Here is a 14,303-nt window from a genome sequence, read left to right as displayed (position 1 = left end):
AAGTCTTATAGCTCAGCAAGCTGCTGAACCAGGACCAAAACCCTGTATATGATGCTGCCTCTCTTGTATGTCTGGTCTTCTGAGAATTGCTTTCATTATAATAGGTTATGAACTTGAAGCAAAAGCTCTAGTAGTTCGTATGTGCTAGTAACTATTTTTGAATTCCAAATATAAAGAAATTTGAAAAACTTAATGTTCTTGTGTCACTGAGTGCTCAAGTCTATGGATTAGACTGCGTTAGAAAAACCTTAAACGTGGCTAGAAATTTTTATCAGCAGACCAGAATTAGGTGTCTCTAAATTCAGCTACTTAGGCAACATGCTACCCTATGGTTGACAAAGGAGGTATGATATCAATAAGGTTAGTATTTCCTTTGGGAAATAGACAATGGTGTTATTATGAGGGCAGTAGTAGTCAGGCTTCTAACTTAACTTATTTACCCACAGAGAGTCTGCTTCATCATGTGTGCGCTCTCCCTTGCTCCCCGCAGTCAGGCTTCTAAACTTACCCACAGAAAGTTTGCTTAATCATGTGCGTTCTCTCGCTCTCGCTCTCACTCTGTCTCGCTCCCACTCTGCCTACCCCCACACGCCCTTACACACAGATAGATAAATGTTTATAGCAGTTGGCCTGCCACCCATCTAGATGTGTAAGAGAAAGAACTACCAAGATCAAGAAGTAGGAGTTGCCAGAAGCATTAGCAAGAACATCTGGCTAATTGTGTTCCTGAATTTACAGCCACTTTGGAGTGTCTGCGACACTTTAGAGACTCCATTGCCATACCTTTTGCCTTGGCTATCCAAAAATACACTTCAAAACAGAAATACCTGATTCCCTTATCTCCTTTGCCTCACTCACCTTACTGAAGCATACCTGGGCCAGATAAACAACTGAACGTGAAGAGAGAGAAGAGAATGGAAAGTATCCTCCCCATCCCTAACATGGAGACATTAACTCTTGAAGTATTTTTCCTTGGCTTCTTGTATTTGGCCCCATGTGCCTGCCTTCTTTAGTTAAGAATTCTTTCATTTCTGAAACACCAGACATGCCCATAATGAAATGTTAAGAATGAAAACACATTTTGAATTATCTGCTGTGTTTGGAATATCTGTGCCCTTCTCTTCTTTACTAGCGCAAATATTTGAGAGTTAACTGAATGGCCATAAGATATCCCATTTTCAACAGATTTATCAGTCTTTGAGTTATTAGCCTCACTTATAAGGTGTATTTGATACTGAAAAGCAGAGTGAGCTCCCCCCCCCAAACTATGATACAGTTTCACATTATGGTGGCCAGGTAGCTGACTTATTTGTTGTGCTGACTTATTAGGCCATTTTGTAAGACATGGTTTAAGACTACATTGTTGCATAATTTTTAACGTTTAATGTTACAAGAAGGACTGGGAAACATTAGTAAGAACTAACCTATTAAATTGGTTTTCTTTCCTCTAGCAAATGTAGAGGGTAGGTCATGTGGCAAAAAGGTATGTTTGCCAAAATTCTCCCCGTAGCACAAAGACATTCAAGTATTACTGCTAGTGACAGATTTTTTTTTGAACCGTACTCATGGTTTGCAGCCCACAGTTATGTTACTTGATTATAATAAATAGGTAAGATGACGGGAGATAGATATAGCCTGTACAATAGTCCCACCTTATCTGCAGGGGATACATTTCAAAACCTCCAGTGAATATCTGAAACTGCAGATAGTACCAAACCCTATATATATTATTTTTTTCCCTATACATACTCATGATAGAGTTTAATTTATAAATTAGGAATGGCAAGAGATTAACAATAATAACTATTGGGTTGTTGGAAAAGTCATGATGTATTTTTCTATGTTTTTCATTGGCAAAAATGTGTCATGACTTTTCCGATGACTGAATAATAATAAAATAGAACAATTATAACAAAATAAGTGTTACTCGGACACAAACACTATAACAGTAGATCTGATAACCGAGGCGGCCACTAAGTGACTAATGGGCAGGTAGCATTTACAGTGTGGAGATGCTGGACAAAGGGAAGATTCAAATTCTGGGCAGGAAGAAGCAAGAAGGCGTGCAATTTCATCACACTGCTCAGAATGGCGCACAATTTAAAACTTATGAACTATTTATTTCTGGACCTTTCCATTGAATATTTTCAGATCATGGTTGACCGCAGGTAACTGAAACTTTAGAAAGCTAGCCCATGGATAAGGGGGGACTACCGTATATTCCTCACTTGAACAAAACACATTTATTATAAGTTAATTTTAAGGTTTCTGTAAGCTAATTCTTTTTTATTAATTTATGTTAAAATCACAACTGTGTTCCCATAGAGAAAAAATACCCAGGAAATTGAAGACTTTACAGACAAAATTAATCTACACCATGGTGTGCTGGGCTATCTTATTTTAGCAGGAATATTTTGTCTGTACGGACCTGTAGCAGTTACTCTTTAGAGGCAGCTGTAGAACATTGAAATTGCCATTGTGCTGTCTGCTCTCCTTCCATAACATAACACTTAACCCTTTATATTTCTCTCCAAACACATAACTCCCAAAACTTAGATTTCCTCCCTTTTCAATAATGTCTTATAACGTTGGATTGTAACATCATGCTTTGTCAGTAGGTGCTACTTCTAGCATGATTCAATCCTTAAAATTCCTGAAATGTAAGCTTTGGATTAAATCATATACAACTAACTCCTGGCTTTACAAAGTTCCATGTTTAAAAATCAAGTATGAGAGTTTCAATCCCTTCTACTGATATGCAAACAGCAACCAAGGCTCAACTACAACAGGACGGCACACATAACTCACGCAAGGGACACAGCTAGAGCACCTGGCTCACGTGACCAGGGAAACTACACCACTGGGTCTCATAGCACACCTATTACATAAGTCACTCTACTAAGAACAGGAGACATAGCAGCCCTACCTAATGCCTAGAAACAAACACAGAGAAGTAGCCAAAGTGGGGAGACAAACATGTCCCAAATAAAAGAACAGAACAAAGCTCCAGAAAAAGAACTAAACAAAATGGAGACAAGCAATCTACCAGACAGTTCGAAACACTGGTTATTAGGATGCTCAATGATCTCAGGGAGAACTTCAACAAAGAGATAGGAAACATAAAAATGGAGACAGAAAACAAAAAAGAACCAGTCAGAAATAAAGAGTATAATAACTGACATGAGGAATACACTAACTAGAGAGAATCAACAGTAGATTAGATGAAGCAGAGAATCAAATCAGTGATTTAGAGGATCAGAAATCACCCAATCAGAACAGAAAAAAAGAAAGCACAAAAAATGAGGATAGTTTAAGGGGCCTCTGAGATAAGGTCAAAGGCACCAACATTTGCATCATAGGTTACGAAAAGGAGAAGAGAGTGAGCAAGGGATTTAAAACATTTTTGAAGAACTAATGACAGAAAACTTCTCTAACATGGTGAAGGAAATAGACATACAAACCAAGGAAGTGCAGACAGTCCCAAACAAGATAAAGAGGCCCACACCAAGACACATCATAATTAAAATGCCAAAGGTTAAAGACAGAGAGAAAAATTTAAAAGCAGCATGAGTAAAGCAGTCAGTTACCTGCAAGGGAGCCCCCATAAGACTGTCAGCTGATTTCTCAACAGAAACTTTGTAGGCCAGAAGGAATTGGCACAAAGTATTGACAGTGATGAAAAGCAAGGACCCACAACCAAGAATACTCTACCCAGCAAAGCTATTATTTAGAATCAAAAGACAGATAAAGAGCTTCCCAGACAAGAAAAAGCTAAAGGAGTTCATCATCACCAAACTAGTATTACAAGGAATATTAGAGGGGCTTCTTGAAGGAGAAGGAGAAGGAGAAAACAAAGATGATCAAATATATGAATAATGAGATGGCAGTAACTGTATCTATGAACAATTACTTTTAGTGTAAATGGATTAAATGTTCAATCAAAAATACACGGTGGGGGCGACCAGTTAGCTCAGTTGGTTAGAGCGCAGTGCTCATAACATCAAGGTTGCCGGTTCGATGCCCTCAGGGGCCACTGAACTATGCCCTCCACAGTTAGATTGAAACAACTACTTGACTTGGAGCTGATGGGTCCTGGAAAAACACACTCACTGTTCCCCAATTAAAAAAAAATACAGGGTAGCTGCATGATTAAGGAAACAAGACCCTTACACATGCTGCCTATAAGATTGACTTCAGATCAAAACGCAGACACAGACTGATAGTAAAGGGTTGGAGAAAGGTATTTCATGAAAATGGAAACAAACAAAAAATAGCTGAAGTAGTGATACTTACACCAGACAAAATAGACTTTAAAACAAAGGCTATAACAAGAGACAAAGAAGGACCCAGTAACACCACTTATGGATATTTATCCGAAGAATCCCAAAACACTACTTCGAGGAGACGGGTGCATCCATATGTTCATTGTAGCATTGTTTACAATGGCCATGATATGGAGGCCGCTTGGGTGTTTGTCGATGGCTGAATGGATAAAAAGGAGCTGGTATATACATACAATGGAATATTGCTTGGCCAGGGAAGGGAATGGGCTCTTGCCATCTGCAGCAGCATAGATGGACCTCGATGTTATTATGCTGAGTAGAGTGTGTCAGAGAAAGACAGATGCAATGTGATTTCGCTTATATGTGGAATATAAAGAACAAAACAAAACAGAAACTCCCATAGATATAGAGAACATTTTGATGGTTGTCAGATGGGAGGGGGGTTGGGGGTGAGTGAGAAAGGAGAGGGGATTAATAAGTGCAAATTGGTTGTTACACAGTAGTCATGGGGATGTAGGATATATAAGGAATATGGTCAATAACATAACTATGGTGTTAGATGGGTACTAGATTTATCGGGCTGATAGATGGGAGGGGCTTGGGGGGAGGGTGAAAAAGGTGAAGGCATTAAGAAGTACAAATTGGTAGTTAGAAAATAGTCATGGAGATATAAAGCATAGGGAATATTGTCAATATAATGGTAATAACTGTATATAGTGCCAGGTGGGTATTAGACTAGTCATTAGCCAAACACACCCATTGTTTTTTTGGTTTTTTTTTTAGCATCATGTTTGAGCTTTCTCCTGTGTTTTAAAATCATTTGGAATTTTGAAGTTATGTGTGAAAGAAAATAGGATTTTTAAAACACCTCCCCTTTACAAAAGTCTTGATAGTGCAACGTCTGTGTAGAAATATGATCTTTTAAAGTGCAACAAGTATGGTTATCTGTTTAACCTCTTGAAACTTTTATAGTCATTTTCTCATTTAATGTTTAGCAGATGCAGCTAACCCTTTTCAGAAAGCAAATGGTCTCTTAATTGGTATTTAAATTACCCTTAAATGATGTGTGACTGGAAAGTGTGATTTCTTAAAGTAGCACTGATGTAGCTAATCATTGCTTTCAGATTATTATTTTACATTTTTGTAAGGTCTTCCATCAAGGACAGATGAATTCAATTTGTCCTTATTGCATGTTTCAACTTGGCAGATGCATGGATCCTTGCTTGGTTTAGCCTATTTTCTAAAACTTCTGAAAAAATTGTCTTGGCCTTATATGACTTCAGTTTATTAGTTTTTCTCTTTCATTCTTAAATTGATTTTGTGTCACTTGCCTCTGGGGGTGATGATTTTTCCCTTTAAATTCAGGCTTTATTCAGTATATATAGTATTTGTTTACTTTGTATACTAGAGCTTAATGTATTACTAATGCTTTTTGTTTTTAACCTAACAGAATGTATGAAGTAACTGGAATGAAATAGTTATCATTATACTTTACCTCAAAACAAAATATAAAATAAAATTACATCTGATGTTTCAATAAACTTTCTAGGACTTACTAGACAGCTAAAGGACTTGCCTCTATAAAAATGCCTTAGGATGTAGGACAAATCAGTGCTCAAAATTGTTGCCAGGATTTCTTTAATATGCAAAGTTTGCCAATCTCACCTCTTTAGATTATACCAGTATGACCAGGGTCACAGAAAATATAGCTGAAAGCGTGGACTTTAAAATGAGTTAGCCCTGGGTAAAAAAATCCCTACTTAGCTATGTTATCTTGGACAAATTATTTCTGTCTGAGACTGTTGCATCAAAGTAAAATGAGATAACTAACTTAAAGGGGTTTCTGAAGGATTGAATGAGATCATGTATCTCAACAACTGAGCACAGTGGCTATTAACATGCTTTCCCTAGGGAATGGTCAACAGCGGTAGGAATGATTAATTAGCCCATCACTGAAGATGATGTCCTGCCCTTTTCTGGCTGATACAGAAACACATGTATTATTCATTTCAGGGAATCAAACTCAGAGTTCATGTCCTACTAATGGGGACAACAGTGTCGCTCTTCATACCGGGAAGGACAACATACCTTTGTGGAAGGCATCTGTAAAAAAGCACATAGTACAAATTGTATAACGCTCATGGTTTTATAACGCCATTTTTTCCCCTCTGTGCAACAGGCAGTTTTTCCAGTTTGCTGTTTTTTATTATGCAACTAAAAACATGTTCAAATTTATTTGAAGTACCAGGGATTGTAAGAGTAGAGCATATTCTAGAATGTTGGCATGGGCAAGTGATTTTTTTGAAGGATGACTCAAGTTGGTTGCCTTCAGGCTATTGCACTTGTGTACATTTTTACTTTATACCTTCAGAATAATTCCACATTCTTATTTCAGTCAAATTTATTGAACAGTTAACACATGGAGGTACTATGGTAGTTGCTGAGGGTTCAGTAGCAAACCATAAACTCAACCTCGGGGAGTTTATGTTCAAATAGAGACATTGCTAATAAACATGAAAATTACAGCATATGATGCATTAGTGATGAGTGCTAAGGAGAAAAATAAAGTGAGAAAGGGATTGGAAATGTTTGGGTGCAATTTTAGACAGTTGCTGGAGAAGGTGCTCACTGAGAAGGTGCTATTTACGTTAAGTCAAAAAGGAAGGGAAAGATTAAGCTATGCAGGTATCTTGGAAGAAGATTCTAGGCAGAGAGAATAGCACGTGCAAAGGTCCTCAGGCAGGGTCATGCTTGATGTGTCCTAGAAACAGCTAGGGACAAGTGGGATGGTAGTAGAATGAGCCACAGGAAAGTATAGTAGGAGTGGAAGTCAGATACTTAAGGCTAGGGGAGAGTTCTGTAACCTCCTAGTTCATGGTAAGCACTAGCTTTGCTTCTTGAGTGAGTCATATGAGGATTTTTTGAAAGGTTTTGAGCAGATGGATGACATGATCTAATTTACATTTTAACTGGAGCACTGGCTGCCGAGTTTAGACTTTATAATAAAGGTGGAAGCAGGGAGATCAGATTGGCTATTGCATTTATCCAGGTAAGAGATGATAGTGGCTTGAACCAGGATGGTAGCTAGCAGTGGAGATGATGAGTAGTTGACTTTGCTATCTGTTTTGTAAGTAGAGCAAGTAGGATTTGCTAATGAGTTGGGTGTGGAATTTGTGAGAAAGAGGACTGAAAGTGAATCTGAGGTTTTTGGTCAAAGCAACTGAAATTTACAGAGATGGGCACAAATGAGTGGAAAAGGTTTGTGGAGGATGATCACTGGCTCAGTTTCGAACATATTAAGTTTGAGGTACTTAACTGATATCTAAATGGATCTGCTGAGGAAACAGTTGCCTATACAAATCTGGTGTTTAAGGGAGACCTCCAGACTATGGAGAGAAATTTGGAAGTCATCGACATGTACCGGGGTGCCAAAGAAAAACCACATACAAGTGGACACTTTGGTCAGCATTGCTGAAGCAGTAGATCACTGTAATCAGAAGTGTCTGGATGCTGATGGTAACCATTTTGAGCACCTCTTGTAATTGCAGAAGTTAATGGTGACTTGTACTCATCTTTTGTTATCGGTATGTATTGGAGATTACAATTTCAAGACAGTTTTCCTTTCTTAAAATTGAGTATACATTTTTTTGGCGCCCTCTGTATGTGCTATTTAAAGCTGTGAGACTAAATGAGATCACTGCGGGAGTGAGTGTAGATAAAGAAGAGAGGCTCAGGGACTGCGCACTATATATAGCCTTTAGAGGTCAGGGAGATGAGGAAGAAGCAGCAAAGGAGACTGAGAAGGAATGGCCAGGAAAGGAGGAAGAAAACCTGAAGAACGTGGTCTCTTGGAAGTCAAATCAAGAAGTTTCAAGCAGGAAAAGAGGGGGTCAACTGTGTTAAAGGATACTGGTGGGCCAGGGGAGATGGGGACCGAGCTTTAAGTGACCTTGGGACCTGACAGCATGGAAGTCATTGGTGACTTTGATCACAGCAATTTGGGAGAGTGGTGGGGGGCAAAAGCCTGAGTGTCATGGGTTTGAGAGAAAATAGGAGAACTGGGAGACAGCACAGACAATTCTTTTAAGGAGTCCTAAAGAGGAGAAGAAATGGAGCTGTAGCCAGAGAAGAAGGTGCAAGAGAAGGGATGTGTGTGTGTGTGTGTGTGTGTGTGTGTGTTGGTTTTGGTTTTTTGTTGTTGTTGTTTTAGCTCTCAGACTGATTTTTATAACAAATCTGATAATGTTACTCCCTTGATTACAGAATTCAGTGGTTCACCAGCAAGTTCTTAGCAGGGCGTATTGGCTTGCTGCTTCCCAGTTTGGCCTCCATCCGCTCTCAGAGAATGGTTTTTAAGATGAAAGAAATCACAGCCCATTGAGATGCTGATAGGAATAACGCAGTAGAGCAGGAAACATTAATGAGGCAGGAGAGGGGGGAGAATTGGTAGAGCAGCACCGCCAGGTCCTTCCTGTATAGACAAGGTGCCCCTGTGCATTAGTGAAGGGCTTGCCCTTAGCTGGGATCATCACCAGTTCAGTTCAGCCATTGTCACAGGAGTGGAAAGAGCATGTGACCACAGATGCCAGTAGGTGGGTAGACACAGCAGTGGGAATGTGTGGAAGTTCTCTTCAGATTTTTTCAGTTTTCTCAGCAAAATAGTAAGTGATGTCAGCAGCTAACTAGAGTATTGCTGGTCTGGGGAGAGAGAAGGTACAAAACCCAGGAGAGCGGGCCAGTACATGGACTAGTGCAGTGCAGTATGGCCCCCTTGAGGGAGAGATCACGGATTTCAGGGGACATGTAGCACAGTCAGGTTTTTCTCCAGCCAAATTTAGCTGTGTGAGCACAAGTGCAGATTGGATGGAGAATTGGGTTTAACCAGGTCATGGTTTAGCCGAGTAAGCACAACAAAGTGAGAGAGAGGCGAAAGGGCTGAGCGTGTATTGCACAGACTGATTATTACTATTGCCCTTGGAATTTAAGCTGGATAAGATGAAGGATTCTCCCAACAATACCATAGCTACCACAAGCAGTATTCCTGTTTCACACGTGATGCCACTGATACAGAGCTTTTTAGTTCGAGGCCATGTAACTTGTTCAAAATCACATTTCATAGCAGACACAGGTTAGAACCTATATCTCCTAACTTAGTTTCACCCACTTATCACCCAGGATATCAGACATTCTTTTCTTTAGAGAACAATGCATTTCCCTGTGATATAAAAGCAGGGTGTTTAATCTTGAGTCACCAAATCGTCATATGCATGTGTCCCTTAGAGCATAGCTGCAATCTAGTACAGTTGACCCTGAAATAATTCAGTTTTCTCCTTGACTTGGATGGGCACTTTACAGAGAGAGCACAGAGCGCCTGCGGCACTGCTTTCTGTTGTTCAGATCCATCCTGCACTGTTCTGCCCACATCCATTTGCTCTCCACTTGTTCTCCGATAGGACTGTCCTCATTTCCCAGGCTTCACCCTCTCCTTTTGAAAACATATGCATCCTTCACACCGGCCCAAATGCTACGTTGTTGTTGTGAAACTTTTCTAGATGGTTCTACTTCCTCCCTCTTTCCTCTTTTCCCTGAAACTGGATGCAGTTTCTCCCCGCCCCGTTTTGAATAGAATACCTTTAGCATTTTGGTTTTGCTTCTCTTATGGGATTTATCATATTCTATCTTATATATTTGTGAACTGATATCCCTACCGTATATATGACACATGTGTACATGCATGCATGCATATAAAGAATTCAGGGCCTGCTTTACTCATTTGTAGTAAGTGCTCAAAATTTATACATAGTAGATGTTCAAATCTTTTTTTTCCCCTCAATGAATTTGTCGATAGACATGAGTGTAACCTTGGAAAACCTTGGACAAGGAAGGATTTTCAGGTGATAGGCAAAAATGGGCAGAAGCTGGCTGGTAGGCTTGAAACAGCACCGGACTTGGGGGCGTGGACCTCAGTTACAATTTGCACTGTTCCTCATTTGCTCCTCTGTGAAATAGGGGATCACACAACACCAGTGGTTTAAATATTCAGCTCAACTGGAGGTTCCAAGGAGTCCCTTCAGGGGCTGTCACAGCTCCCCTACCAAAGCAACTCTGCTTTTTTTTTTAATCTAGGGTTTCCATGTCCATATAAGATTTTATTCAAATAGATGACCCTCACCACCACCAGAAAGAATTTGAAAACCTCTGGACTCAATGATCTTCCCTGATCTCTCCTCATCTGAATGTTCTTCAGGCCTTGTCTACTGTGTGTGTGTATGCGTATATATTATACATGTATGTGTCTTTATGCTGTGAGGATTAAGTAGAAGATATTTCTCTCTAAGGCTATGGCAAATATATGTAAAAGATTAAGTGTGTATGACAAGATTAAGTTAATGACTAAAAAACATACCATACAGTTTAAATCCACCTAGATTATAAAGCCCTTCAAAAGCTATCTTCTACTTCTGTATATCTTCAGCCCTAAATCTGACAATTTCTCAAGTGAAGGTGAAGTGGTACTCATCCCTTAGGGGCATTTTATCAATTTGAAGATGTTTTTCTTCTAGTATTGTCCCTGAGAATTTATATGTTGAAATAAGTATTATTTTATTTTGAAATAATTTCTTTTTGGCACTCATTTAAAAAAATATGTGTGTAGGTAGGTTATTATCTTTGACTATCCTTTAAGGTTTATAAAGGAGTATTATAAAATATTTGTTTAAGAAAGAGGGCTTAGGTTTGATAGGGTTGAGAACTACTGGACTGTGCTCTATGCTTATATGCTTACATGTTTGGAAATGATGGAATAATCAAAGGTCAGAATGAGTGTAGACGTTTCAAGTGATGGAGGAAATTAGAGAAAGGAAAGATTTGTGGAGTTGTGTAGTCATGAAATGTCTGTTGGAGGAGAGGATGGTTAGAGGGGATCTTGCATATCAAGGACCAGACACTGTGATAGACACTTGACATGCCTTATCTTGAAGAAATAAATGACTGGACTTGTTAGACTGAGAAAGCAACTTCTAGGTAGGGTAAATCATAAAATTTGAAGTTGGAAAGGCCCCGGGAAACCATGTAGGCCAGAAATTTGTAGTTCACAGTTGGTATCACCCTTTGGGATTCATGGATACATTTCAGGCAACCTGTGAATCCCCTGAAATTATGTGTAATGTTTTGCATATCTTTCTGAGTGGAATTCGGTTTGTAGTTCTCAATGGCCTCTCAAATGGGCCCATCACCTCTTAAGAAGTGAAGGGCTATTGATGTAGTCTGATCTTAAGCTCAGATAGACGGTTTTGCTCATGGTTACGTAGCCAGTTAGTGACAGATGGGAACTGAAACATAGGTCTTTTCACTTGTGGCTTCTTGCTCATTTCACCACACTCGGTTGAAGGACATGAACAAAAGCAGAGGCAGGATTAAGCTGCCATTGTATAGTAGTTGGTGTGAAAACAAACACTATCTAGGGGTCAATAGTCGGCCTATCTATTTCTACACGACTTGCAGAAGGATGGGCTTCAATTTATCTCCTCAAAGTGAACTAGTATTTTAATTTTTATGGTTGAAAATCGCCTCCACTTACCAGAATAGCTTTCTCAGCTGAAGGTACACTCCCTGAGCAATAGTATCCCTGAGGCTGTTTCTGCAGTTCCTTTCCAAATAGCACTGTTCTTCTGACCTGCAGCGGCCTCCAGTTTTCTGCTGATTCAAATCAAAGCTGCTTTGCCTGGTTTGTCAGATCCTGTACTACTGTAGCCTATTAGGCAATGAGTACTCTATGTCCCAGTCAGGCCAGTGTCGTTATTGGGACTATCTGCTCTCCCAAAGTCCTTTCATTCCTATCTCTGTCTTTCTTCATGTGGCTCTCCTTCTGGAAATGCCCTCCATTCTTTCTCCTTCCTTTCCAGGTCCTCAACATAAGGTCCAGCTTTTAAATCTAAGCTCCACAGAGCCTCCCTTAGTTACTCTTGGCCAGTGAACGCTTTCTGTGGTCTCCTATTGCATTTATTGCTTGTCTTACACACCATAATACTTAGTTATGTATTTCTGCAGGGCTTTTCATTAGAAATGCTTCAGTGGTCACCTTGGAAGTGTGGTTCTAGGAAGTCCAGGGTGGGACCCTGGACACCCACAATCCTTGCTTCAGCCAGAGTAATTCCACTTTAGTTTTATATATGGGCACTCTGCGTGGGTTTTTATTTGAAGAAATGGTTTAGCTGCCGTCCTCGCCTCAAAAAGAGTTTGAAAACCACTGGGTCTATGCTGTGTGCTGATTACCTCAGAAGTGTTAACTTGTAGTGGGCAGGGGCCAGGACTTACACTACTTCCGGTGTAATACTCGCAGGCAACTGGTACAATTTTGAGCACAAAGTGGACATTTAGGAAATGGTCTTATGATTATATTCTCCAATTGTGAGGATAGGAGATATTGAATAGCATTACCTCAGAATTTTACCTTCATGAAGAACTCAGAATAATATTTCTGTGTTGATCTTTGAGAAATAAACCTAAATTGGTGGGTTGGTTTTCCCTTTTGGATACAAAACCAATCTGTTTTAAAGCTGTCTGGTTTACATATGCATACATATTAAGAGAAACCTCATTATTGGCATTCCCTACTCTCCCAAAGTTTAGCCAAACTTAAATATCATAGTCATGCATTCGTGTAAATATTCAAAGTACTGTTACTCAGCTGACTTACAGAATGATGTGCAGAGTAGCAGTATACCTAAAAACCTAGAAAAGATTAAATTCAGAAGTTTATGGCAATAATGATTAAAAAATGGAAAGTGCCAATATTTCAGACCAGTTATTTCAGCTTTCTGCAGCAAATCAATGATATAAACTAATAAAGACCTAAGTATTTAAATCAGTGGTGCTGTCAACTTGTTAATACTTTTTGTTTTTGTTTTTTTTCTCCTGCTCTCTGCCTGGTTCATTGTCTTCACCTACAGGTGTACTTTATTGTCGGCTTCCAAAGATTACTAACTTTTATCTGTATCGTTAAAATTGAACTGCCTTGGCTATACTGCTGCTCTTACTGCTGCTTCCATTATTGCCTTCTTCAGCAAAATAAGGCTTTCTGAAGCCAAAGAATAACAAGAGATAAACACCATTGTAGAAGCCTTGCCGCTATGAAACTTAAGCTAAATGTGCCCACCATTATTTTGCTGCCTGTCCACTTGTTAATAACAATATACAGTGCCCTTATATTTATTCCATGGTATTTTCTTACCAATGCCAAGAAGAAAAACGCTATGGCAAAGAGAATAAAAGCTAAGCCCACTTCAGACAAACCCGGAAGTCCATATCGCTCTGTCACACACTTCGACTCCCTAGCTGTCATAGACATTCCTGGGGCAGACACTCTGGATAAATTATTTGATCATGCTGTATCCAAGTTTGGGAAGAAGGACAGCCTTGGGACCAGGGAAATCCTAAGTGAAGAAAATGAAATGCAGCCAAATGGAAAGGTTTTCAAGAAGGTAAAGCATTTTTGCACTTTTTATTTTTTTAAGGGGAGGGTACACTTTATTATAAATCAAGTGCATTTTAGACATCCTTGCATTGTATTGGAGTGCTGTGTAACTAATTCTCAGAGGGTGCCCATAGCTTCTGTATATTCGCTTAAGGGAAATTTTAGAGTTGTGTACTTTGTATAGTATTCTAATTGCTTCTTTGAATACATATACTAATATTAGAGAATGTCTCACTTTAACAGTTAATTCTTGGGACTTACAAATGGATGAACTATCTTGAAGTGAACCTCAGAGTGAATAACTTTGGTAGTGGACTCACTGCATTGGGATTAAAACCAAAGAGCACTATTGCTATTTTCTGTGAGACCAGGGCCGAATGGATGATTGCGGCACAGACCTGCTTTAAGTACAACTTTCCTCGTAAGTGCCTTGTGTTTATTACTTTTTTGGGGGGGGGGTTTACATGTGAAATTGTCCTGAGATCTTCTTGTTTTCAAAGTAGGTGTTCTTGGGGCCGGCCGAGTGGCTCAGTTGGTTAAGAGCT

General features: G+C 39.4%; 1 protein-coding gene across 3 annotated transcripts in view; it reads left to right on the top strand.

Moving 5' to 3' along the window:
* Nucleotides 1–14,303, top strand: part of ACSL4 (acyl-CoA synthetase long chain family member 4) — a 51,243-nt gene that overhangs the window by 1,412 nt on the left and 35,528 nt on the right. The window contains exons 2-3 of one of the 3 annotated variants that reach the window (XM_019632828.1): nucleotides 13,235–13,765; nucleotides 14,002–14,179. In XM_019632828.1, the coding sequence (XP_019488373.1) occupies nucleotides 13,415–13,765; nucleotides 14,002–14,179 (529 nt within the window). In that variant the 5' untranslated portion in view covers nucleotides 13,235–13,414. The remainder of the gene's footprint in view (nucleotides 1–13,234; nucleotides 13,766–14,001; nucleotides 14,180–14,303) is intronic. The other 2 variants (XM_019632830.1, XM_019632829.1) reach the window with 2 other exon arrangements.

Source organism: Hipposideros armiger, unplaced genomic scaffold (genome assembly GCF_001890085.2).
Source record: "Hipposideros armiger isolate ML-2016 unplaced genomic scaffold, ASM189008v1 scaffold_1182, whole genome shotgun sequence".
NCBI classification, from domain to species: Eukaryota; Metazoa; Chordata; class Mammalia; order Chiroptera; family Hipposideridae; genus Hipposideros; species Hipposideros armiger.
The sequence above is the reverse complement of the archived record's forward strand: the minus strand, read 5'-3'. Positions and strand labels throughout refer to the sequence as shown.